The sequence below is a fragment of the Echiichthys vipera genome (assembly GCF_963691815.1).
Source record: "Echiichthys vipera genome assembly, chromosome: 2".
NCBI lineage: Eukaryota > Metazoa > Chordata > Actinopteri > Perciformes > Trachinidae > Echiichthys > Echiichthys vipera.
In genome coordinates this window covers 12,467,657-12,494,659 of record NC_139827.1, presented here as the reverse complement: position 1 = coordinate 12,494,659, position 27,003 = coordinate 12,467,657, and the positions used below count along the sequence as shown (strand labels likewise).

The following is a 27,003-nucleotide window of genomic DNA, read 5'->3' as shown; positions in this document are numbered from 1 at the left end:
GCAACGGGGGATTTTAGGAGTTAGGTCAAGAATATCAGGGTAAGCTGATCAGAGACAGAGTAGGGAAAAATGGAGGCAGGGTAAGGCCGGACACGCCTTCACCATAGTAGAATTCATAATTTCACAGCCCGACTTGGCATCAAAGCTTGTGTGATCCTTTCACAAGATGGTCTCTAGTTTGTATTCTTATCAATAATGCAAATTAGGGGAAGTCATGGGTAAAGGTTTCCAGCTAACACACGTATTGCCAGCATTGCAGAAGAGAACAGTACTTGTGCAAATGTACTTGTGGTTCAACTCCGTCTCAACACACAGGCAAATAAAACCAACACTATCTGCATGGCTATATACACCACTTGATATGAGAATATATATATATTTTTTTTTAATTTTGGCCAACTGACCCTTTAGCATTTGAATCAGAGACACATGAATCAAGTCTATGGTAATAATTTTACTTTATTTAAATGATTAGGCGAGCGTTGAAGAAAAACTTTGTTCCTTCTATAGTGTCTTAAATAACTGCATAAATTTCAAACATTCAAAATGAAAATGTACAACCATTCATGAATAACAGTTTCAATGTCCTTCCATCTTCAGTCCCAACCAACTTCACATTATGAAGACGATGACATAAAATGTTGTAGTAGCATATTTATAAGGTATCTCTTCATGATCCACTGATCTTCATCCACACTCGGAGGTGAGTAGGAAGCTAGAGGAAGCATTGTGTTATTTTCTTTTCTTTTCTTTGATCCCGTGTTCTTCACAAAATGGATTTGGCCGGAGAACAGCAACTCCAAACAAACCTACAAAGTCTCTTATCTTTAGGTCAAGCAGATGATGCCGAAAGCTCTTTGTTGATCTTAAGACAGTGATTTATTTGGGTTCTCACTATTCGAAGCACATGCCTTTACAATCAAGTGTCCTTGTCCGTCTTGTTTCCAGAAGACCAAGCACAGAGTAAAAAAACAGAAAGAAAAGAAAATGTCTAGGAGGCTTTCTACGGCATGTGTAGATTGGTTCATTAAGATACAACAAGGCTGGAGTGGTCAGGATGGATTGAGGACGTTTGCTGAGGGGCCGGAGGGATATGAGGAAAGGGACATTTTTTTAAACTTCAACAATAGAGATAAATTATTTCATTAAGATTTAGCTCCTAGTGTAAAGACTCTTCCTTAAAAAAACATGAACATACACATCTATTCATATACATTTACATGAACTAAAAGCGTCCAACTCATCCGCCTCTGAATAGGTTATTTAGTCTGTCCAGCTCCCTGCAGTTATCCATGGTCATAAGTTCTGCCTTCTTGCGCATTCGGTCATCCCTGTACACCTTAGCAGCATACAGCAGGTCCGTTTCTGGATGAGACAAAGAAAAACATGGGTGATGAAACAAAGTGCAAGGCAGAGACATTGATTGTAAATTAGTACGCTAGTTTTGAGGGTGTATTATTGCCATGGTTACTCACTTGTCTGTCTCTCCTTCCAACAGTTATTTCTGACATTCGATACATAGTCCTCCTCCACATTTTTCTCAATCTGCTGCAGCGCTGAGCCCTTAAACTCCGACTTGAAATCCCTGGAGACATAGTAGTCGACATGCAGGTTTTCTGTCTGTCGTTTTACGGTCTGACCCGTGGACCTGGAGGAGAGATCATGTACATGTTAAAAGGTATAAAGGTAGATCCTTTCTAGTTGTCAAACAGCCTTGTTGACCGGTAATAAATCATGACATCACATGTTGTAACCACTTCGACAGATATGAAGTGAATGTTACAAAAAGTAGTGATAATTTACCTCGGATCACAAACAATAGCTCACTGTATGCTGGTTAGCCTCTATCACCCGTAGACTTAATCACTGGCAAATCCTTATTTACACTCTCCAGTCTGTGACATGTCTGTAAGACCTACACTTGCTATCTGTCCCCAACGTCCGACTTGATATGGGGAAAAATGGCCTTTAGGTATGCTGCCTGCGGCTTGGAATTTTCTGCAGACTGATCTAGCTCTAGGGGAGCTGGTCTCTTTGTCTTTTCAAAAATCGATTATAGGAGTTGGAAGAAGGCACATCAGGTTGTAGATGCTTTGACTGAGCTTTTTGCCCCCATGTGATCTAGGATACCATGATCTGAGTCTTATTTATTTTGTATAATCATGTAACTGTTACACGTAGCCAAGTGTAAGTTCTACCAGGAAGACTATCTAATATAACTCACTAATTTTCCTCTCTTTCTCCCCTTCATCAGCTGATTAGGGGTGTTTACTCTTTTAATTAAACCATCCAGATTTAGCCACAATCTTTATTAGCCAATCACATCTTTGCTTTTTTCCTCTCTGTTGCTGTTGGCTGTTGTTTCAGTGCAAATCATTTGTTCACCTCCAGTTCATCAACTCCAGCACCCAGGTCTGAGCGCACCAGAAGCCTGCTCCTCTTCTCATCCACTCAGATCTCAGCATCCTCTTCATGAATCACAATCACAGTATGGACTCCATCGGCGGTATCCTACAATAATCACGGCTTCTCTAACCTAATATGCGACTCTGAGTCCAGAAGAGCGCTATATAAATTAAATGTATTATGATTGATATGATGACGATGGGGTCTAATCCCCAAACCCTTTTCTCTTTCATCATCACGTGCCAATATGAATGAATTATCTCCTGATTGAAATGTCTGAAAATTTTGTTTTGATGCTGCTTTTACTGGTTAAATACATTCACAATAACAACATCGAATAAAAGAAATTGCAGGCAAGAAGGGATGAAACATCTATTTATGTGTGTGTGTGTGTGTGTGTGTGTGTGTGTGTGTGTGTGTGTTCACGTACGGTCTAGAATAGAGGCTGTAGGGTGGAGGGGACACCATCAACTGGCTCAGTATTGACACTAAAATCAGGACCACGATGGGCATCAGCTGGATGAACATTGAGAAACCACCCTGAGGAAATACAAAGCACACTTTCAACAACATACATCATAAGATAATGTACTGTGAAAGCATGTTTCAAAAGGGTGCACATTAAATTAAATCAATGTACAAATAAAATGCTTTAAATGTTTTTATAATATAAAGTCTGAACCTATGTACATACATCTCCCCTTTCTTCTGTTCTCTCTTGTCGGGAGTTCGTCTGATGGCTATAGGTCGATCTGCTGTTGGTGAAGGTGTGTGTACTTGCTGTAGACAAAAATATTATGAGTGAGGTCAGGTACAAAGGATGTGGGAGATTTCCCAAAGTACACCTACACAGAGATTAGTATTCAAGACTATGTGTTCATGCTGTTCCGCATCATATGGAAAATCAGGGTCAGGGAAAAGAAAAGGGTGCAGCAGTAAACACTCACCAAACACCCTGGTTATATCTGTCACTTTAATACTTGGATAAAATAAAATTTGGATAAAACACTAATCAAATAGAAGTGGGAGATCATGAACGTGTGTGTTCACTTACAAGAGGGGAAGCCTCCTCCAAAGAACATGTTGAAGAGATCCTCAGGAGTGATGTCAGCCTCGAAGCCCCTGTGGAAGTCAAAGCCTCCTCCTCCTCCTCCTCCATGTGAGTGACCCGGGCTGCTCGGCTCCTCTCCTCCTGTCAGGTCATACTGCCTTCTTTTGTCTGGGTTGCTCAGCACTGCATATGCATTACCAATCTCTGAAGGAGGACACGGGTTTCCAATTGTTAATACTATGTCAATACTATCAATACTGTGAATACTGTGTATTCAACCTTTCGCATACTGCTTTCTTGTCTCTTTTATCCTCTAATACAATGTTAAGATAATCAACATTTGCATTACATACAGTATTTTTACCTCAAATACATCAGTACAGAAGGGTAATTAAGTGAAGTTACTTTTAAAGGCCTCTGTTGCTCCTGGTGCATGATTCTTGTCTGGATGGAACTTGAGCGCTAGTTTCCTGTAGGCTTTCTTTAGCTCTTCCTCGTTGACTTCTTTACTGACACCCAGCACTTCATAGTAGTCCTTACACCGCTTTATTCTGAAAGACAGAGAGTGAAGCAGTTGAACACAAAACCGTGGATCATTTTTGACCACTCCACAGAAAGGCAGGGGAGAAAATGTTCTTTCTTCTTGAGTTTACCTTTAGTGTTAAATTCTCTTTCCCCGCCACCAGACTACTGCGCCTGCGGGTGTAAAGTTATCTCCTCTCACACAGGCACAGGACATACATGCTAGTTGCCCATTGGCTGTTGTATTTGCGATGTGTTCAACTTTTTTTCTGAGACACCGGCTATGTGAGGCAATGCAACATTCAGCCTTCGTTACTGCTAGTTTTTTTTGTGTTGATTTGGTGTGTCCGGGCTCTTAAACCCACACTGTAAGCCAGAATAACCAATCACTGAATCATGACTGGAGTAAGACTACTAATGAGGTCACATGGGAGATATTTTTTAATGTAAACATAGTGCAAAGCCGGTCTTACCTTTTCTTCAAAGACATGATACCATTTTTAACCCACTTAGGCTTTCCCAAAAGATTTCATATAAAAACCCTTTGGACTAATGACGAGCAGCATGTTTATCTATGAATTAAACTGACCGACTACCTCTCTCTGTAGTCTCATCTCCGTGATCTATAATTGGAACATGTAGTAGTTACCTGGTATCTAGTTCACACTGCTAAATGTCTCTTACTTTATACCCTTATGGGCAAAGCACCAAGCTGAAGAGGTTCCCATGACAATTAGCTGTGTGTGCACAACAGTGCAGAGTCTACAGTGTTCTCCTGCAGCCACAGATGAAAGGGGCCAGTCAAGTATGATAGAAACAGTACTGCTGTCACAGGGCCAATTGTAGGAAAGAACCAAAATAGGCAACTAAAGTGGGACATATTACAGTACCAATCAGCGTGAAAAGAAATATAGCATGAGAGGAAAGACCTAGTGGATCCTAAAATTCTCACCTTTGCACTCCTTCAACCTGGTCTTTGGTGAAGCCTTTAGAAGAGTCGCCTCCTCCAGACTCTTGGCTTCCCCCTTCCGACTGGGCACCAGGGCTTTCTGAGCTTTCTGCTGGTTTCCTACGATATGCACCGTTACCCGTTGAGCTCCCATTCTTCGTTAATGCGTTCAACAAAGCTTAAGAGAGGATGAAGTAAAAGATTAATTAAATGACAAATTATGACATTCAGTATCTTGCAAGTGACAAAGCCTAAACAACTTTCTTAAAAATGTATAATATGTAGTATTATCCTAAAAAAACAATGTATAAACTTTAAGTTAAAAAGTGTCATTGTAGATTATACATGAATGAGGTCAATCATCAGGGTAACTGCATAGCTTTGGTCAGACACAAAAGCACAAAGTGCTACAATTACTTACTACAAGCTGAAAGATTTTCAAGTAGCCCAAGTTAGAAAGACAGGACTGAGACAGTGTCATGATGTGAGGTGCACTTTTACAAAGTCTAGTTGGAACAATGCTCAGACCTTTAAATAGTTCTTAATTTAAGCTTAGTGAATAAAGGCCTCACTTGAGCCAGGACAACAGCCAACCAAATCACATTCGGTACAGAATAAGAAGTACTGGCTTTAGTCACCCAATGAAGAAGCTTACAAATGCACAGAGCGAAGATAGTAGATCAAACCACAAGGAAGAGTCGTACTAAAAACTCAACACTTTGGACCAGCTGCATGCGACTATTGGGGTGCAGTGAACAAATGGCATGATGATTTTAAGTGGGCCAGCGTTTATATACTGCTACATCTGAAGCTAAATAATAAAATACTTGCAAGCCTGTCATTCTTCCTGTACACATGACACATTAGATATCATTTAGATAATCATTTAATTTCTACTATAATATGCGTCCAGCAAATCATGCATAAACAGCATGTGATGCAACGTGGGCAATGCAAGACAAGTTGACTTTGGATGTGACCTGGTCAGTGTCATGGTGGCAGGTCAGGTAAATTATCACAGTTGTCTAATGCAAATGAAATGAAATGAATTAACACAATAAAAAAGGTAATGAAAGTCTACCTTCCCGTCGACCACCAACAAAAACAATCTAAATGTGACTAAATGTGAACATAAGGTTGTTTTACACCAGTCACAGGTTGACACCTTTAAAAGCAACAATAGGGATCAAGTGTACAGGGAATTTTGTTCACAGACCACAGAGTTTTGTCTTGCATAATCAAAATAATTAAAATCTAGCCGCCAATGCTCAACCAGCAGGTAGCTAGTGGACCATAACTAAGTTGTCAATGATCATTAAAAAAAACGTTACAAACTAACAACTACTCTACAATTGTTTGACCAGATCCCTTTGACAGAAACTAGTATCATCTAAATTACTGCAGTCTCAAGGAAGACCCTTAAACAAACTGAAATGACAATTGTATTAATGGAAAATAGGCCTACTGTACCTTCATTGCAGGTAGTGATAGGACTTTCAATTAATAAAAAAAGCTAACTTGTAATGTGTCTCCTGTATTTTGGAGTGTCCACAGAGCCTCATTAAACCTTCTCCAACCTATTATATTTACTCATTTTCACTATTTACAGTGTTCCTCCAGCAGTCTTCCATTCAAGATTGCTATCCATGTCAGGAAATGGTCAGTGACGCAAAAATAAACTCAAAGCAGCCTCATAATCTCTCTCTCATTTGCTTTTAACTGTTATAATATTCCTTATTGTTTAATAATGCATTAATTATCATTACACGGCCACATAGAACATAAGCACACAACTACTGGCTCTTGCACGACCATAATCTCTTTCCCATAACACTCTTACATTTCTTAACATATTGAGGCAACAATGCCATGTTTACAGCATTTTCTGTAACAGATTTGACTCTTGGATTCTGATATTTTCATTCAATACAGCACAGCTGTGCTACGGTGAGCGTGTCATTTTTTTTAACCCGGAGTCTATGCAAGCCCCTCAGGGGCTTTAAGTTTAGGCTTAGCCTCCACAATATTATTTCAACTGAGAGGGGTGAAACATAGCTAAGGCCACCACTGCCTGTGACACAGGGTAGACTCACAATACTGTAAATTAAAGAGCTTTTTAGAAATACAACCCAAAGTACAGTACCATCCTTAGGCCTACTACTTTACAGTCATCTCACAGACAGTTGTGTCCTGGATTAGCATATTATACTCTGGGTCAATTATTCAATTAAAGGATTGGCAGTGGTCTGACCAGCTGCATCCTTTCTTGAGGCTCCATATGCCTGTTGTTGAAATCTCCATAAATCCACGGCATTTACACCGCAGCACTGATAAAGTAGGTCAACGTCTGTTACTTGAAGCGAAAGTAAGACGACAGCTAGTTTTGGAGACGTTACAATGAGTGACAGCTAGCATTCACCAATGAATGAATGATGGCAAATAGACGTTTAACAAGCTAAAGTGTGATAGTTGTTGGTATTCTGAAGCATTACAATACTTCAGTGACAGCGACAAAAACTGCAGGCTAATACTTATTCACTTAACTTCCCCTTTTTTACCCACATTTACTGAAAAATGCACTACAGGGAAGCGCTTGCAAGGCTAGCTAACAGGCCCACAATTTAAGCTAACGCTAACTCTGGTGTGTGTTGCTTACTTTCCTGACTTAAAGCCACGGTATATTCTTGACCTACGTAAACGAATCACACACATATTTGTTAGACAGTTACGGGACCTGGCTGTGAGCGTAAGCCGTTAGTGATGTTAACAACGTCAGCTATACTAGCTAGCATTTGGTGATTCCCGGTGCAGTTGGTCCGTCGCTAGGTGAACGATAGCCAATCACAAACAGCCCTACCTTTGGCTTTGTCAGTCGGATACAGCTTCTCTGCTTTGATAAGAAACTTCAACGTTTTCTCCTTATCTCCGGCTTCGAGGTATTTCGTCGCTATATTTATACATTTTTCTGCTTCGTCTCTGTTTCCTTCCATCTTCGTCCCTCTTCCTCCCCCCGGCAGAGTCAGCTGATCATCTCACTGACCACGTGGTCAACCAGCGCTGACAGCAAAGTCCGTGATACCGTGTGAGAAGGTTTTTGGGACTTTATAATATCTTGGACCTTGCTTCCTCTTGTTATATATGTATACAGCATGTTAATGTCTTTGTTATGAATGGAAAGTGGCATTTAGACGTTGCATCATTCTTTGTTTTTGTTTTGCACTTATTTCCTAAACTGTACAGCCTACAGACAGATGACAAAGAAGTAGGGGTCCGTTTCGCAAAGCAGGTTTAGTGGAAACTCTGAGTCTGTTTACCCTGAAATGAGGGGAACTCTGAGTTTTCCGTTTCACAAAGGGGTGTAACTCTAGCCTGTTTCACAAAGAGAGGTAACTTGACCCCTCAGTCAGTTACCATGGTAACACCCTCTATGAAACTAACCCGGTCGGGACCACGTTTTTCTCAGCAAACCTCGAGTTTCTCTCTGTCTCCGCCCTCTTTCAGCCACACACGGTGTTTGATTTCCTCACTCATTCAGTCAGCAGGCGAGTTTTGTCGTAGTATAGTTCTGCTATAGTTCCGTCTGTTTTCTGAGAGAATCATTGCAAAACTCAGTCAGTAGGCCTACTTTGGAAGTTATATTAGGTAGCGACTATTTACACTACCATGGCGTGCCCCTTTGTTGATGATCCCGTGGATGAAGGTGCAGCATTACTTCACAGGGAATTCAATATTCGTCGGGAGATGATTATCAGACCGCGCATAGATGTTCTTGCATTTCCAGACAGTTATCTTGTTGAGCGGTACCGTTTCTCGTCACAGTCCATCATTTACATACACGACCTATTACGTCCTTACATTTCCAACATTACCAAACGAAGTCATGCTCTCACATCCCAGCAGATATTGTGTGTTGCCCTGCGTTTTTTTGCAAATGGAAGTTTTTTATACAACGTCGGAGATGCAGAGCACTTGAGTAAGGCAACTGTCTGCAGAGCGGTCAGAAAAGTGTGCCTCGCCCTGAAACGGCTACTACCCACCTTTATCATTTTCCCTGGACACAAACCTGTCAGCGCCATCAAAGAGGAGTTCCACAAGATTGCAGGTGAATGATGTAGAGATACTTTAAAGTAGTATTGAATAATATTCTGTCAATGCCATTGTGCTGCAACCTCAGTTTCTCGATTCAGTTCAATTTTAACTTCTTTCAGGATTTCCCAGTGTCATTGGCTGCATAGATTGCACACACGTCCCCATCACGGCTCCATCCCATAAAGAAGCAGATTATGTGAATAGGAAGTCCAGTCACAGCCTAAATGTGCAGGTACATGTGAATTGACTACAGTTTCAAAATGTTAAAGACTGCATCATAGCTCATCATCTGTCATTCTCTGCATTGTCAAGATCGTATGTGATGCTGCACACATCATTTCCAATGTGGAGGCCAAGTGGCCTGGGTCTGTTCATGACTCAAGGATTTATCAGGAGTCTAACCTGAGTAAAAGACTGCAACGTGGTAAGCAGCGGAAAGATTTGAACAGTACTGTATAATTAACTTGTCTCCCTCCTTTTAATAATCTCTAATGTATCCACTTTACATCACAGGAGAGTTTGATGGCCATCTGCTGGGTGACATGGGTTACCCATGCCAACCAAGGCTGCTGACCCCTTACCCTGACCCTGAACCAGGCCCCCAACAGAACTTCAACCGGGCTCACTGCAGGACGAGGGCCCAGGTTGAGATGACCATTGGCCTGCTGAAAGCTCGTTTCCAGTGCCTACGTCACCTCAGGGTGAGCCCTGAGAGGGCCTGTGATATTATTGTGGCATGTGTTGTTCTTCATAATATTGCCACTATTAGAGGAGAGCAACACCCTGCCCCACAAATTGAAGACCCTGATGACGACCCCATCCAACCGTCAGCTATACTGGATGGCAGCGCAGTCAGAGACACCATATGCCATCAGCACTTTAGTGATTGAGTCGCCACCATCACCACCACCACAGCAGTCAAATAAAGGCACAATACACATTTCATTTGGTCTTTATTTCCTGCAACTACAAGTGCTAGTTTAGTTAATGTCTAATAGTTGACATAATTAACATCATACACCTGTGACCATGCACCTACCTCTAACTTGTGCTCAAGTATTTCAATTTCTAGGTCTGGGCCACCACCCGTTTTACAGGCATCTGCTTTCTTTCTGTTGGCTGAGTAGAAGTCTGTGTTAGTTTAAATAGGCTTAATTAATTAACAGAACATGATAGATGAGAAGACGTGTGTGTGAAAAATGTTGGGGAGATTGTGCTGAGGTCTAACCTGTTTGAACAAAGTTTTTATGTTTCACCTTAAGCTGCTGCCAAGTGCACTTCTCCCCCACAGGACTGAACCTAAATGAAATGAATAAATAGGCTGCCACTCAAGCAGTTTCTCCTGTGATATTGTGATTGCAAAGGACTACATTTAAACTTACACATTGACCCGAGCAGCAATTTTCTCCTAAGCAGTCTCCCTCTTTTGCTGCTGCAGCATTGTTACACCTTCGTTGAAAAACGTGCTGAAACTCACCGTATGAGTGCATTAATATATCCAATTCCAGTGGTAGCGTAGCCCTCTTCCCCGTTGCCATGGTGACTTGTTGAATCAGGGCTCCATTGATGCTCTCTTTATACTCGTGGTGTACGCGCCTGACGCAAATTAGCCGTTCTGGAACCGAAAACTCAGTTTCATATCTCAGAGTAGATCAACTCAGTTCAGGGTAAGACTCAGTTTGTTGAACCCGCTTTGTGAAACAGATCCCAGGTCTAGATCACACTGACTTATAGGTGTCAAATGTAGGGAAAACCACTTTCCCCGTAAGCATTTGTCTGTCATTACTGTCTTAATACTTTAAAATTCTATTTTTGTGGTTGCTGTGTAGCATATTGTTGTTAACAAGAAGTCAAAGAAAGAAAGACAACTTGTTAGTGGCTGACTAGGCTGCAGGGGGCTGGTCCAAAAAGTATTAATTAGGTTATCATCTACTGTTGCTCAGTAAAATCTAGAGCTTTTGGTCATCCAGAAGTTAAAAAAAAAAAAAAAAAAAAACCCACTACAATCACCAAAGAGGTCTACCTTCACTTAAAATACAGATAAGCAGATCTGTCTGGGTTAACAGTGGTAGTCAAAGCATCAACTTATAATCAGCATGATACAATTTCCCAGGGTGCTAAGGGAAATAAGATAGCCAGTCCAATTTACCGTACACAGTTTCCATAAAAACATTAAGGGATAGTTCTCAGCAATTGTGCCACAATTAAATATAGGGTATCATTTGATTCATAGACTTTGTTCGGGTTGATATTATTTATTTATTTATTTATCAGAGCAGATGATTCATCCTGCACAAGGAAAAAAGTTTTTTTCAAGAACATTTGTTGGCTGTAGAATGACTGAACCAGAGCATACAAGTTATGGAAACATCCTTAAAATATTGATAATATATCATAAAAACAAGTAAGACAGTTAAAATAGTCTAATACTGGACATTACGTTTTTTGGAGACTGCAAAGAGAAAGTGTTAAATCCAATGAAAGCCGAGCGTTCTTCCTTCTTGACCCATGCATTTGCAACATTTTTCATTGTTTAAGGTTTACACTGCCCCGTTTGACAAGATGTAATGCAATGGAAATAAAGTAATCTTCAAGCCATTCAGACTAAGCTGCCAGCAGCATCTACTTCAGTTCTTGCTCTAGGTTAAAAGTTGAAGGCAGCAGAGAAAGCTGACAGACCATGTCAGGTTTGCTCGTCTGTTTTTTGTTGTACATCCTGGATTTGGAGTCTCTTAAGCTGGTGTGCGTGAAGGGGGGAGTTTAGCTGAAAAAGAGCCCATGGTGTTGAGTGCTGCGTGGATGCGGAAGTGTAGCCTCGACTCCATGTGATAGTCCTTGTAGTTCATCCTACAAATAAGATCACATATCAGCTCTTTGTGCAACATGGCCATATTGAGTTTCACTTTGTTGGGCAGCTGTGTTAAATAAAGTTCAGTAGATAAGAAAAAAGGACTCATATTTTGTCCAAGTATATCCTGACAGTAGTACATGAGACAGATTTCTTAAATGCCATAGGCAAGATTCCAGCACCCGATGGAAAACCACCAATCAGAGCGGAGGAGTCTCTACCACAGTGCCAGTCCCCTAATGACAAAGTTGGTGACCCAACTGCCATGTTGAAAACAGTCAAAACCAAGCACCAGCTGGATCATTTTTACATAAACAGAAAACTAAGATACAGTATATCTCTGCAAACATCTGTGGTGATAAAGAGTCAAAGCAGTAACTGAATCTTGATTTACATTTGATCGGTGCTGCCTAGTTTGACAGTTTGATCACAGTTCATGAGCAGTGATGGACACTGCATTTGAGTCCTTGAAGCTGATTGGTTTGTTTTTTTCCTCTGGGCGCAATTCAATTTTGCAGATTTCATTAATAGCACCAGATGGAGGCAGAGAAACATTTTTTTCACAAATTAATATTGTAGTGCCATCAGGATATAGTGAGTTTGAGCAAATATGATAAATATTTTATAAAATTTGCCTATACATTCAGAAGCAATTCACAAATGTGGAACTCTATGTAACCGAGGTCTGTGGATGGGCTAAAAACACTTACTTGACATTTTCAATCACAGTGATGGCTTTGTCATTGTCACCTCTCTGATTGTGCAACAGGCCCAGCTCATACATGGTAAATGGCACCAAGTAGTTGTTGTGCTTAATATCTTTTTCACTGCAACAAAATAGGAAATCAAAGTCACTTCAGTGGGTCTATTCACCAGTGCTCAAAAGACTATGACAGTAAATTTAGGTTGTGCAGAAACCGTGAAACTTACCACACAGTAGTATCTACATATGTTATGCATCATATATATACACGACTAAATGTATTACAATATAAAAAAGGACAATGGGAGGATGCACCATTATTAAAAACTCCTTCAACAAAGTGAAATTTCAAATTTTTTAACCATGGTTAAGACTCTTTGCAACCAGGGTTTCCTGAGAATGTGTCTTACAATGGCATTCACATGGCCTCACCTGGAAATGACATGATTGAAGCAGAGCTCAGCCTGGACCAGATGCCCCAGCTGTCTTAGACACAAGCCCTTCAGCAGCTGGACCACGCACTGGTCATCCAGGTGATACTCAGATGGGTCTACACGTGAGATAAATGCTGTTAGTTTCACATTGGTGCCAAAATAGATAATAGAACCCAGACCAAACATATTGGTGTTTTAAAGTTCTGCTGCTCCTCTCACTTGGTTCATCTTTGAGCTGCTCCTCTGCTTCCTCCAAGGTGGTCAAGATGCTTTTCGTCAACTCAGGTCTTTTGCCAACTACCGTGAAACCATTCCATACATACATCATTTCCTGTAGGAAAAAGATAGTTATTGTAAAAGTACAATCCTACTGTTAAGACTACATGACATAACCCTTATGTGATTTCATGTACACTCAATTCACACTGCACAACTTTAGCCCTGATTTGCCAACAGCTTTTGGAGCTCCCCGACAAAAGCCCCAGATCAGGAGCAAATCTGGAAGGCTAAATATCAGGACCTGTAGGGGAGTCCAAAAGCCAATGAGTGCAAGACAAGGTGTTGCCTGTAACAATAGGAATTTTACTGTTTGTGTTGCATTTGCAAAACTAAATTTTCTAACCCTTTTGTTTCACAGTATTGCTGCAAATCCGCCTCCAACAACTTTGAGTCTTTATTTCTGATCCGTCCAAAAATCCTGTCATGCATGACACTACATCATCTCCCGTGTCACCTCTTGTGTTTTATTTGTGACAAAACATAGTTTGGAGACCAGGGTCAAAATAGGAGTACAAACAAATCCTCACCAAAGCAGGCACGACTAGTTTCACAGGGTTGGAAGAAGAGTATCGCTGTGCTTTGTTTGCGGCAAACTTCTCTGTTGGAATCGACTTCCCAGCAATCCTCAGTCTGAGACCATCCACCTGCCTACAAACAGACCAAGTTTCATAGTTACTGTATGATGATTTTTTTGTTGTTGTGAAAATAATGGTTAACCTAACACACCTGAATAACTCCACCACATTTTCTCCCAGTTTAGTCACTTCTTCCTCTGGCATCATGCTCAGGATGGCGGCTTTCTGGAACGTATAGATTGCCTGCAAGAGAAGAGCCATGTCATGAGGAGGCTTAAACAATAATACATGAGCAGCTTTGCAACAGCCAGAAAAAGATTTAAATTTGTTACCTGGGACCACTTGCTTTCTTTGCAGAGCACGTCAGCGTATCGATACGCCTCGCTCCAGTTTTGTTCAAAGGAGTAGGCCCACATCAGCTCCCAGGAACACAGGTGGTGAATCTGGCGCCACTCCTGCTGCGCTGCGATGCATTCCAGGAACTTCTCCTGGGCCTGCAGAGACACCCAGACTCATTAGCTTTCAGAGAAACTGAGCTGTAGACACATCCTGTTAGGCCAGTTATTATCAGTACTCACAAATCTGAATTTTCCTTTGAGTAAAGCAATTCTTGCAATGTAGAAAAGAATGAGAGCTCCCTGGGGACAAGACAAACAAATTAATGCCGATAGTAACATCTAACAGGAGTAAGAATAAGCACAAAAACAAACAAAAAAATTACCGCTCACATTAGGGAACTTTTCAATGTAGGGTTCCAGTAGAGCTTCAGCCTCAACAAGGTTTCCTTCACCCATACCTAAGGGAAGAACATGAGCAGAATAAGAATAGTCTGACCGCAAGTCTTAAGATAATGAGGAAATGCTGTTCATCTACGGATTTAAATTCCTTGAAGAAATTTACCCAGAATCACTGTAATGTAGAGGTGAAACATCAGCAGAGTGAGGGTGCTGAGGATCGAGCGCAGGCTGTTGCTGGCTGCTCCCTCTCTCAACTCTGACAGACCTACTTCCTATAAGATAATTAGCAACTGATTCTTTAGATTTGACATAAAAACTTTTACTATGGAAACACCATTAGTACAGCTTAAGTTTTATTGGGGGGGTGTGACCTACCCGGTCTCCTGAGAAGCCCAAAAACTCCATCAGTCTGAGGACTCTGGATGGGAGCAGAGACAGCATCTGAGAACAAAAGTATGTTAAGAAGTTGGTTAGGCTTACGTAATTAAGAAAACTTACATTGTTCATTTAGACATCGCACGCGCACGTCTGTTTTTATAATTCTCACCAGATTAAATGATCCAATGCCCATGTTGACACCACCCTTAAAGTGAATGTGCGTGCTATGCTGTTGTCCCATTTCTTTTGCAACATCGACCATGTCCTGGCAAGTCCTAGTTGGGGGAGAAAACATCATTGAAATATATACTTAAATACAATGATTCCTCCCCCCATTTCTCAGTCTTCAACCTTCTTACTTGTAAATCTGATAACTGTTTCGGATTTTCATCCCTCCTTTGATGAAGCCAATTATACTCTCATCCAGAAATGTGAGCGCTGCTTTCTGCAGCAGAACTTCAGCATAGCACAGCTCAGCATGCATCTCCTCTGTTAACAAGAATGAAATGTCACATGCTGGTTAAGATAAAATGAAAAAAAAAAAAAAAACATTTCAGAGTGGCAAACATTAGTTAAACACAATGTGCATTGAAATTTGATATTAAAAGGCTGAACCAAATCTCAGTCACTGTGACCCTAAACTGTAATCAGTGACTCCTCACCTTCTGTGTGCAGAGGCCTCAGGTCAGGGAGGGACAATTACCCTAATGCAAAGTTAACTAGTTTCTATTGTCACTCACATCCTCCAAGTTTTGGCATTTCACAAACTCCACATCCCCCAACCCCCACCTTCTGTATACGTTTTCATTATTTCTAATGAATCACTTAACTTGGCTCGTACCCCCCTCATTGTCATAGATTCAGAGTCTGAGAGCTCATCACTTACCTTCTGTCAGGTTGTCAGTTGGTTGTCTTAACCACAGGCTGGTTAACGTCTCCACTATTGAAGTTTTCTTCCGAAATCTAATTTAATAAACACAGTATATGGTGACAGTTTAATAAAAAGATATTTTCAGCAGGACAGCGTCTTAACTCTTATGATCAATGAATGTCAGGAATGTTATATGCCACATGTTGTTCCCACTTTGAAGTGGTTACTTATAGCCTGAACTTATGCGACCGTTTAGCCATACCTTTGACATGTCTGCAGGGATTCCCTCAGTGACTCCATGGCAGCATCCATGTCCTTTGGTTCAAATGTCATGCCTGCCTGCATTACCAAGATGCTGCTGTAGCCCATTGCGTGGTACATGCTCTGACTCTTCCTGAAGGGGACAAATTTAATTTTTTTTTTCCTTTTTAAACAAAGTGCCAAATGCCTATAACCAAAAAATAAAAAAATTAAAAAAGAGCATAAAACAGCTATACACCAAGATTTAGAGTCAGCTGGAGATTGTTAGTGTTGTTGGCTTACCAGGGTTTTAAGAGAGCCAAAGCATCAGAAAACCTGTTGTTCAGAAAAAGCTCAAGGGCGGTGGAGCACTCCTTCAGTGCAGGCTCCAAACTGATTTCAGGTAATCTGAATGAAAGCACAGATCACTAAATGGTTAAACCACAAATGGGTTAATAACCACACGTTAGCAAGTGTGATAAACAGGGGGTTTAAAGTATATGCATGCACAATTTTCAGAATGAATAGGTAGTAAAATATCAGTAAGATGTTACTACTGACCTCTAGTGTGTGTGTGGTGAATTACAACGAGTAGATAACATGAAAACCCAGATTCAAGGCTAAAGATTATATCTAGCATTGTCTGATTCCTTATTTTAGGCTATGTAGCCACACAGCTAAATGTAAAACACAGAACACATGCACAAATTCCTGTAAAACCATTCAAATAAAGCATAATTCTACTTACACTGATTCCTCACTGATTTGGTTTAGGTCCATCTAAAAACAAAACAAACAAACAAAAAAAAAGGTTAACAAAGAAAAACCTCATTTTAAGACAGTTTTGGAAGTTAAACTATGGTTGCAATATTTAAAACGGTGAGGCGAGAGAATATTTTAACCGGCATAGCCACGTGCGTTAAGTTACTTTATTAATTTCAAGAAAAGAAGAATGACTTTATTTATCCCGCAACGGGGAAATTGAATTTTTTCACTCTTATTATTAATCATGTTACACACACACCCGAAATACACACATGCACAAACAGGACCTATATACATGCAATTAAGGAGAGATGTTAGAGCGAGGGGGCTGCCAGTGACCAGCGCCCCGAGCAGTTGGGGGTCCGGTGCCTTGCTCAACAGCACCTCGGCAGTGCCCTGGAGATGAACTGGCACCTCTCCAGCCACCAGTCCACGCTCCATGCATGGTCCGCACCAGGACTTGAACCAGTGAGCCTACGGTTCCCAGCCAATTTAGGTCACCTATGGACTGAGCTACTGCCGCCCCAAGGAGAGTCAAATGTGATCTCCCATCCTTCAGACCTCTGAACATGATGCATTAGGGCAGGGTCGTCAAACTGATCCAGGAAAGGGCCGCTAGGGCTGCAGGTTTCCATTCCAACCAAGCAAGAACACACCTGACGCGACTTACTCAATCGCCTCAATTCCCTTCACACAGTTGATTTGTTTCCCTGCATTAAGGGAATAGCAACGTTTACCCCCTTAAATTCGCTCCCCCTCTAACTAACACATGATTAATGATTCAATTAAAACGAAGAGACCGAAAAAGCTTTTAAAAATAGCCGGGGAAGATTTTTGTTAGAGAACTCGAGCTCTATCTATCAAACACATGTAGAAGAGTTGGAGTAAAAAAAAAAAAACGTTACCTACCTGATGCAGCGAACTGACATTTTTCGTCTCCATTTTTTGATGCTGTTATTTGAGTCAGAAATCAGGAAGTTGCACTAAACGTCTCTACTTTAAGATGGGTGGTGTCTTTTCTGCTCTTTTCATACCTTCACTTCGCACAAAATGATGCTTTGGACTCTCTCGGTATTTATAAGGTCGGGAGTCAGGAGTGGCTTAGACAATTTCGCAAGTCCAACCCACAGCTGTCGCTTAAATGACCATGTGAAACCAATTAATATGAATCAAGACTAAGAGCACACAGCTAACAAAAAAAAAATTAAAAAAAATAAAAATAAAAAAGGTGATGATACGTGACGTACATAGGACAAAGTGTAAAGTGGGTATTCCTGATGGACCAGTGGGGAAGAAACTAGTAGTAGCCACCAAACATCACCAACATTCATTCAGCAATGTGAATATACTACAAGTACAAGTAAAATAAAATATATATCAGCAAAATGTAATAAACTTAAAGTATCAAAAGCAAAATTACTTCTTAAACATAACATAGTTAATATACCTACTGATGAATCAATGAGTATATAGCATTTTTATCTATGTAGTCAGTTGAGATCATGGCTGTTTTATATTCTTTGGTATTTTAGCCCACTGATTTCCAACCTAAGGGTCGGGCCCCCTCCAAAGGGCCATATGATACATCTTGGGGGGGACCATAAGATTAATTAATCATGGGGTAGGAAACTGATAAAAAAAGAAGTAGTGCTGAACACATTTGAATTCATCTTTTTGACGTTTTTTTGTGTGAAATAATGGATGCTTGTCGGCTACATGTATGCTGAACTGTAACTGTCCCTTTTTAGCTGTATCTGGTAAACGTACTGGAGTAAAATATTTCCCTCTGAAGTGAAGAAAAAAAGCAGCATAAAATGAAAAAAAAAAAGTCAAGTACTGTACAAGTTCCTCAAAACCGTACGAGACCTGAATTAATGTAGTTTCTTTACACGAAACAAGGGAAAGGCGTTGCCATCACAAATTACCATATGTCCTCAGGGACAAATTCCTTGAGCTGCTCCGTGTCCACTCAATACTGTGATGCCATTCTGAAAACACAAGGGATGTCTTACGTAGATTTGGTTTCCATGTCTGGCTATCTGCATGCATGTGATGTCCCTGCATAACTATTTATTTCTGGTGGTTTGGTTTTCCGGTGCAGCACTACACACTGCTCTCTCAGGCTTCTTTTTATGTTTTTCATTTTAACACGTCATAGAAAGGACCTGAAGGTGAATGAGTTTCAAAAGCAAATGGGGGCAGCTTATGAGGTCAAACATGAGAGCTATTCCTGAAATCCCAGTATGGCCACCCTGCATCGCTGTAAAATAAGCCATTTTGTGATTTGATTAATATGTTTTAAGGCAGTTTAAGACAAAGGGGTCCCCTCTCAACAACACTGATAACAGGCACACCAATAAACCTGTGCAGTTGTATTCATTTTCTTTCAGAAGAGTAAGTTGTACATTTTGTGTTGGGGTGGATTCTCCATTTTTTGCTTTTTGCATACAAAAATTGTCAAGTCAAGTCAAATCTTATTTATATAGCACATTTACAAACGGCTGAGCCGCACTAAAGGGCTTCACAAGAAAGTGCTAAGTACATTAAACACAATTAAATAAAATCGTTCTTGCAGAACTGTGAGCTCTATAGTGCACTCATTACAGATTTTCATTATTTTCATAATAAGTTAAGGGTTTCTTCTACTGACTGTGTGTTAATATTTTAAAATAATAGACAAATTGTGATAGTATTACCCTACTATTCCTTTGGAAATATGCTAATTACTTAAAACTTTCTTTCATATAGTCAACTTTAACTAGAAGGCAGCTCAATCATCATATGAATCATCACATATTAATCACATCATCACCTATTACTTGTATGACCTTTGAGTAGGCTAATACCATACAAAGTAGCCTGTTTCAAAAATATTTTAAATAATTGCTTGCAGCTCTTTTTGAGTCAGTAGTTACAAAAGCACATTTTGTAAAATAAGGAGGAAAGAAAGCAAAAATATATGAATTAAAATATAATATAAAAATCTATATAAAAATATATTTAAACAATAAATAAATCAAATTAATCTGGAGAGATTCAGTCATAACCTGTCCTCTGGTATTTTGAAGTTTCGAGTTTGAAGCCTTAGTCGTAAAACTACATTACCCATGATGCACAACGCTCAGATGTAGGAAAACATGGCGGCATCCAAGCAGTCGACAGACCCAAACACAAACATCCCAGAATATGAATACACTGATGTTAACACCAAAATATTTCACATCGGTTCGTTCAGAAACGAGTGGCTAAACAGACTGGAGCCGAGTCTCTACTCCTACCATCAGGAGGACGACGACACATTTGATGCTAACTTTGTAAAAGAGATGGGGATCAGTGCGGAGACCATGGCCGAACTCAAGTCCATCTGCAGGTAACGTCACACCAACGAACACCTAACGGTTAGCCTAGTTACCTAACGTCAACGCTTAGCAACCGTGTTCAGTGTTTTTAAACAGCAAACACGAATTGTGTCAGCCGAAAACAAGGTTCATAAAACATCACATGTCACTAGTATGACACAATATGTTACCTAATATGTTTTTGTTGTTGAAAGTCAGCCTGAAATAATCTTCAAGCTCCGAAACTACAATACAGTTTTATCACGATTAATCAACTTTATTGGCTAAGTATTAGTAGGGTAAGAACTACTATAGTAGCAAGGTGTTGAAATACTCTCTTACAAGTAAAGGTATGTAGTCTATAAGTACACAAGTATCTATATCATCAACCTTACTAGTTAGGATCTGAAATATATATGTGCAAAATGAAACACTTGATTGTAGGGCATCATCTGTGCGTGTTAGAAAGGGGATACTTTTTGTGGTAGACCAAAAATCGCAGAAAATACAGTATGAAATAATTTGTATCCCCCTATAACTTTTAATAGGAAAGAAAGAGAATCTCCAAATTTACCAACGTTACTAGTTGTGATCTGAAATATGTGCAAAATGAAACACGTGATGGTAGGACATCATCTGTGCGTGTTAGAAAGGGGATACCTTTTGTGGTAGACCAAAAACCACAGTAAATACGTAGGTTATGTACGTAAGTATGAAATAGTTTGTATCCCCTATAACTTTTACTTTGAAAGAGAGAACTTCTCCATATTTACCAACGTTATTAGTTGTGATCTGAAATAGGTGCAAAACTAAACACTTGATGGTAGGACATCATCTGTGCGTTCTAGAGAGGGGTAATATTTTGTAGTAGACCAAAAATTGCAGAAAATACAGTATGAAATAATTTGTATCCCCCTATAACTTTTAATAGGAAAGAAAGAGCATCTCCAAATTTCCTAACGTTACTAGTTGTGATCTGAAATATGTGCAAAATGAAACACTTTATGGTAGGACATCATCTGTGCGTGAAAGAAAGGAGATACCTTTTGTGGTAGACCAAAAGCGGCAGTAAATACGTACGTAAGTATGAAATGGTTTGTATCCCCTATAACTTTTACTTTGAAAGAGAGAACTTCTCCATATTAACCAACGTTACTAGTTGTGATCTGAAATAGGTGCAAAACTAAACACTTGATGGTAGGACATCATCTGTGCGTTTTAGAGAGGGGTAATATTTTGTAGTAGACCAAAAATCGCAGAAAATACAGAATGAAATAATTTGTATCCCCCTTTAACTTTTAATAGGAAAGAAAGAGCATCTCCAAATTTACCAACGTTACTAGTTGTGATCTGAAATATGTGCAAAATGAAACACTTTATGGTAGGACATCATCTGTGCGTGAAAGAAAGGAGATACCTTTTGTGGTAGACCATAAACGGCAGTAAATACGTATGTACGTAAGTATGAAATAGTTTGTATCCCCTATAACTTTTACTTTGAAAGAGAGAACTTCTCCATATTTACCAACGTTACTAGTTGTGATCTGAAATAGGTGCAAAACTAAACACTTGATGGTAGGACATCATCTGTGCGTTTCAGAGAGGGGTAATATTTTGTAGTAGACCAAAAATCGCAGAAAATACAGTATAAAAATAATTTGTATCCCCCTATAACTTTTAATAGGAAGGAAAGAGCATCTCCATATTTGCCAACGTTACTAGGTGTGATCTGAAATATGTGCAAAATGAAACACTTTATGGTAGGGCATCATCGTTTCATCAGCGTTTTAGAGAGGACGTACGCCCTTCTACTACTTCTACATTGCAGTGGAATATAAATTAGCAGAATACTGAAATATACGATGATAACACAACACAAGGCCACACCGCCTTGTCGGCAGGTGTGTGAGTAACACACACTAACATTTTGAAACCAATTTTTGAAGTTCAGTTTCCTGCAAGTCAAACAAATAACCAACAGAAAGCCAAAAAATCTACCACTTGCATGAATCGTATATTGTTTTACAAGGATCTATAGTGTAACTGTACAGTTGTGCACATGCAGAGTTATGTTGTAACATAGGATATTTTATTTTGGTAGTCTGTTAAAGGCTTCCTTTTGCCTTTATTTACCATGTTTGCAAACTATATATATGACTTTGTCTTCATGTTTTCCGTTCAAGTCTTGACTCACTCCGTTGCCATCCTGAGGATGAGCAGCCGGATACAGAAGTTGTTCCTCCAGACCCGACGCTGAGAACACTAGTGTATGATTCTTCCTTAGTTGTAACAATATTGTGTCTCAGATAAACCAGCAGCAGGTAAACACTAACACATTAAATGCTCTGTGGTTTTGCTTTTAACAGACAAAGAAAAAAGAAACAAGATCACAGAGCTTGTCTAAAAGTCAGCAAGAACAGACACGACCTCTACGCGGATGAACTGGTGGGTCCATTGGAGTACAATAGATATTGTTCCGTTTGACAGAGGAGATGCCTGTGTAACCATTCTTGTATCTTAGTAAAATGTCCTCTTTGTTGGGATTCCAGGAGCGCTTAACTGTCGGTAGGAAACCAGAAGCCATGGCTGACATGGTCCCTGAAGGAGAAGTCATTCTAACCATCAACGTCTACTACCCGGCTACTTATGACAAAGTGAGCTTTCACCTTTTTTCAGGGTTCCGGAAACTCTCTAAATATGTGGTCTCCATGGCACTAACATTTTCCTTCCACTCCCCCTCAGTTTAGCTACGTTAGACCCCACGTTACTCTGCTAATGACGGGCTCCCACAGCTTGGCAGAGCTCAGGGATGCCATCTGCTGTGTCAGCGACTTGCAAGTGTGTGGAGAGTTCAGCAACACGCCGGACATAGCTCCAGACTTCATCAGCAAAGTGAGCACACATACCGTTCATATGATTACAAGCGACATGGGAACATTATTATTACGCATCTCTTCATTTCAGAATATTAAAAGCATCTATTGTGTGTTATTAATTCTGTCAATATTTGCTCACAAGACCAACTCCTACTTCTGGAGATGATATTGTCATGTTTTCTGTTTCAGGATCATTACAAGTCAGCTTTCTTTTTCTTCGAAGGAGTTTTCTATAATGACATGCGATACCCTGAGTGTCAGGACATCAGCATGTAAGTTTTACTTATCACCACTCGCTATAATCAGCTGCTAAGCTACTGTTTACCCACTGCCCTCAGTTTGACTGAATTTCCTATTTGCCTGATCATTTAAAGGGAATAGTTTAACATTTTGAGAATGTCCCTTATTAACTTTCTTTCCGAGATGATTGACACTACTCTCATGTCTGTGGTTTAAGCAGGAGCTTCTTTCTTAGCTTAGCATAAAGACTGGAAGCAGGAGGAAACAGCTAGCCTGGCTCTCTCCAAAGTTAAAGTTAAAGCAAATCATTTAAAGGTGATATACGACATTCAGAACATCAATATAGCAGAAAACAACTTTTTTCTATGTAAAAACATAAAGGAGTAAAGGCATCCTGAGCAGAGAATGAAGCCACTCTCCCTGTGTGTGTTGCAGGGGTACAGTCTTTTGGTTGTTGTTGCCCGTATGCAACTCATACCATGCCGACATAAACCACAACCTTGTAGAGGCTTGCCGTATCATTCAAAAAATACTGCACATGGAATCATTTACTGTGCTTACCTTACTTGTTTATTTGTCCTAAACAGCCAAGTAAGTAAGTTCCGCTGCTTACTTAACTGTTATATTAGTAAATCATAATTTTAAGGGCCTCGGGCCAGTGTATGGAACTACTTTATGCATGATTCATTGATTTAAAGCGTCTGTGTAAGAAACTACCTGTTCATTTGTGTTGTAGTCAAGGAGAGCAGAGATGGAATGTGGAGTCAGAAATATATTTGTCAAACATTATTTGTTCCACCATTTCAATCATTTCATTTTAAATGTGAATCTAAAATGTGAAGAATATGAAGTCTGAAAATACATTTGTTTAATTTTGAATAATTTAGGGTATTTTTATTTGGCGGGGGCAATTCATATTCTTCAGAAATTCAGGGGGACATGGGATCTGCACCCACGGTGTGTTGTTATCTTCTCTGTTCTTTACTGTGGAGGCTGGGCTGACTACGTCTATGTATAATGCCTGCAACGCACCAGACAGCAGGCATTCTCCTTCCCTTATTTTCCAAGGGCGCTGTCGCTGCGTCTGGGGTTTAACGTCACCCAAGACAATTACACAAACAGCACAAAGCGTTTTCCCCCCTATACCAGAATGTAGATCTGACAGTACAAGATTATGGGCAGCCAAAATTAGTAAGAACATGGCTTTCTTTTTACACTCTTCTGCAGAATTTGTCTTTTTTTTTCCCACTGTGGTCCTATTGTTAACTCTGGCTTTTGCAATCAGCATTAACAAGGGCGGTTTTACAGGATAATTATTGACTCCTGATCAATGACTCCTTGTGATTTCTGTTCAGATTAAGGTGTCTGTTCCAAAGGGAGTTAGAGCAACTTCTACTAAAATAATTAATCATGCTCTTAAGCAGACCAGAGACTGTGGTTGGAGTATTTGGGGCAGAACATTGCACTTCTATTCACCCTCTCGAAGCTGTGTGGGATGTACTGGGAAACGATGTGATGGTGTTCATTCTCAGAAAGTAACAGATAAATATGGAGACTATTACACACTGGAAGTTCAACGTCAAGTTTGACTTTAACAGTTATTTCTTTGATGATCTTATGATGTCCCCTCTGCGTGTTTACCCTACAGGACCACCATTGAATGGGCTAAGGCCCGCAACTTCCCACCTTACAGCCAGGCCAAGATGGAGGACACACTATTTGTGGATCTGAAAGTGAAAGTAGGCTTCCCGTACCTCTACTGTCATCAGGGAGACTGTGAACATCTCGTCATCATCACAGATGTCAGGTCAGTGCTGTGTGTTTTTCTTACTGTTCAGCAGCTGTTAAAATCTGTCATCCAGCTTCTTTATTATTGTCCCAGAGCAGAAATAACCATCATATATGATTTTTTTTTTTTTAAATAATTACTTGTCTACCCTTACTTTCATTTTACTTGTAGTTTTTACAATTGTATTCAATGTTCTGTTTTATATTTTATATTATTGTTTTTCCAGTATCTTGTATTATTTCATTTATTTTATATGTAACCACATGTGGCTCTCGTCGGTTGTTGCACTACTTTTGGTCCAGCCTTGAATGTTTGAACAACTGTTTTGTACACACATTCATGGATTTTGGAGGATTCATTCTTCTGACTTTTAATCCAGTGCCACCAGCAGGTCAATTTCTTCACTTATTCCGTGGAATATGTCTGTTTATACAAGATGGATTGGTACATTTGGTGCACAGATTAGAGGATGAATCTTAAAGACTCTGGTGACCCCTTGAATTTTTTCAAAAAATATGTACCTAGATTTATTTAAGCTGCTCTCTCATCACACCAACAATGTCTACTTTTTATTTATATGAAGAGCTCTTTTCCAAAACGAGATAAAAGCCAAATTTAAAAAAAATGAGTTAGTCATGCCACTTTGCTGTATACAGAACCTTTTCTCTGCTTCATCAATGTTTCATGCCAAATCGCTATATTTCCCTGTTTAAAATGGTCTCAAGATGCAGTTCCTTTCCAAACCGCGACCAGCGCCAAACCTATTTTTAGCCTAAATGCGATACATCCTCTCGACCAATCAGAATTCAGTGAGCGTTCTATGCGATCCAACATGGCGGCGCTCTGAAGCGGGAGATATTTTTGTTTGGTCCGTCCGTTCAACATGTTCAGACTGAGCCATAAAAAACATTTTGACAAGATAAATTGAATATTAACAAAATGTGTGGGTCTAGGTAAAAAATTTGATTTTCCTGAAAACTATTAAAATTGATTTATAGCGTTTTGGAAAAGAGCTCCTCATATGTACTTGTATAACTGGAGTCACAATAAACATCTGAATTTGATCTGGTTGCAACTAATGAATTAAGTGCTTGTTGTGAGTTTGGAGCACATGCACATGGTTTGGAAGATGTCCCGATCAACCCCTGATCATACCTAAAACTATACCACTACAACAATTATATATGCGGCTTTGATTTGTCAGTACAGACTGAAACATGAGGCTTCCTGAATCTCTGTATAATTACTACAACCTTTTGAAATAAAGCACTTCGTTGTCAGACAGGATTTAAAGCTCTCACAAGACTTGACAGCACTAATGGATGCACAAATGTTTGAAAGCAGCTCTCAGTCTCACAGATGTGAGAGGAATCTGTGTTCTCCTCACTCAGACTTAAGAAGCGGGCCGGGTCCTTTTTCCCTCTGTTTTGACACATTACAGACTGACTCATAAGAACGACTGCCTGGACAAGAAGCTGTATCCGCTTCTCACCCACAAGCACAGGGTCACCACCCAAAAGTGCGCCGTCTGCCATGTGTACATTGGGAGGTATGTAAAAAACAAAATCAGCAATGCATTAACGGCTTTGACATTTTCAAACTGTGAATACGTTAACTTCTCTGACTCTTTCCAGATGGTTTACTACCAATGACCAGTTTGCGCCGAGTGACCCGTGTCTCTTCTGTGACAAGTGCTTCCGGATGCTGCACTACGACGCTCAAGGCAACAAGCTGGGAGATTTCCTGGCCTATCCCTATGTGGACCGTGGGGCATTTAACTAATGTCTTTCTTTGGATCAGATCCCTGATTTAATGCTGTATGATACAGTTGAATGTATTATATGTCAGGGAGAAAATGTTTTGGAATTGTACATATTTTAAAAAAAGAAATAGTTTTGGACAATTATGCTTTG

The 27,003-nt window shown here is 40.0% G+C and overlaps 3 protein-coding genes across 4 annotated transcripts; 1 reads left to right on the top strand and 2 right to left on the bottom strand.

Moving 5' to 3' along the window:
- Positions 1-480: 480 nt before the first annotated feature.
- Positions 481-7,949, bottom strand: dnajb14 (DnaJ heat shock protein family (Hsp40) member B14). Of its 2 annotated transcripts, XM_083935726.1 has the most exons (9): positions 7,786-7,927; positions 4,932-5,106; positions 3,863-4,008; positions 3,461-3,661; positions 3,101-3,186; positions 2,837-2,946; positions 1,476-1,648; positions 1,221-1,365; positions 481-1,075 (listed from the first exon to the last, which is right to left on the bottom strand). In XM_083935726.1, exons 1-8 carry the CDS (start codon positions 7,916-7,918, stop codon positions 1,241-1,243), a joined length of 1,149 nt encoding a protein of 382 aa, XP_083791852.1. In that variant the 5' UTR covers positions 7,919-7,927; the 3' UTR covers positions 481-1,075; positions 1,221-1,240. The 2 variants fall into 2 exon arrangements, with proteins under 2 accessions (XP_083791852.1, XP_083791853.1); XM_083935727.1 differs by having other exon boundaries at positions 481-1,365; positions 7,786-7,949.
- Positions 7,950-11,528: 3,579 nt separating this feature from the next.
- Positions 11,529-17,877, bottom strand: LOC310952971 (tetratricopeptide repeat protein 39B-like). The gene is made up of 18 exons (XM_083921852.1): positions 17,757-17,877; positions 16,831-16,862; positions 16,386-16,490; positions 16,105-16,236; positions 15,858-15,934; positions 15,331-15,460; positions 15,141-15,246; positions 14,969-15,034; positions 14,757-14,865; positions 14,585-14,652; positions 14,435-14,494; positions 14,189-14,350; positions 14,008-14,099; positions 13,809-13,929; positions 13,222-13,333; positions 13,001-13,118; positions 12,576-12,692; positions 11,529-11,864 (listed from the first exon to the last, which is right to left on the bottom strand). Exons 1-18 carry the CDS (start codon positions 17,787-17,789, stop codon positions 11,750-11,752), a joined length of 1,755 nt encoding a protein of 584 aa, XP_083777978.1. The 5' UTR covers positions 17,790-17,877; the 3' UTR covers positions 11,529-11,749.
- A 2,107-nt stretch (positions 17,878-19,984) lies between these two features.
- Positions 19,985-26,886, top strand: snapc3 (small nuclear RNA activating complex, polypeptide 3; the record flags this gene model as incomplete). Its single annotated transcript, XM_083924076.1, has 9 exons — positions 19,985-20,217; positions 22,369-22,452; positions 22,552-22,630; positions 22,735-22,839; positions 22,928-23,077; positions 23,251-23,333; positions 24,950-25,108; positions 26,532-26,639; positions 26,725-26,886. The coding sequence occupies 9 exons, from the start codon at positions 19,985-19,987 to the stop codon at positions 26,870-26,872; spliced, it is 1,149 nt and encodes a 382-aa protein (XP_083780202.1). The 3' UTR covers positions 26,873-26,886.
- Positions 26,887-27,003: the final 117 nt, after the last annotated feature.

What these genes read in the sequence shown, in the direction of transcription:
- LOC310952971 (XM_083921852.1), bottom strand. Translation starts at nt 17,789, where the DNA reads ATGGAGACGAAAAATGTCAGTTCGCTGCATCAG. An exon ending in ATGTCAGTTCGCTGCATCAG is followed by an intron (nt 16,863 to 17,756) that starts GTAGGTAACGTT and finishes TTTTGTTTTTAG; the next exon opens with ATGGACCTAAACCAAATCAG. An exon ending in CTACATTACAGTGATTCTGG is followed by an intron (nt 14,653 to 14,756) that starts GTAAATTTCTTC and finishes TTCTTCCCTTAG; the next exon opens with GTATGGGTGAAGGAAACCTT.
- dnajb14 (XM_083935727.1), bottom strand. Translation starts at nt 7,918, where the DNA reads ATGGAAGGAAACAGAGACGAAGCAGAAAAATGTATAAATATAGCGACG. An exon ending in TGGAGGAGGCTTCCCCTCTT is followed by an intron (nt 3,187 to 3,460) that starts GTAAGTGAACAC and finishes TTTTGTCTACAG; the next exon opens with CAAGTACACACACCTTCACC. An exon ending in TACAGCCTCTATTCTAGACC is followed by an intron (nt 1,649 to 2,836) that starts GTACGTGAACAC and finishes TCTCTCCTCCAG; the next exon opens with GTCCACGGGTCAGACCGTAA.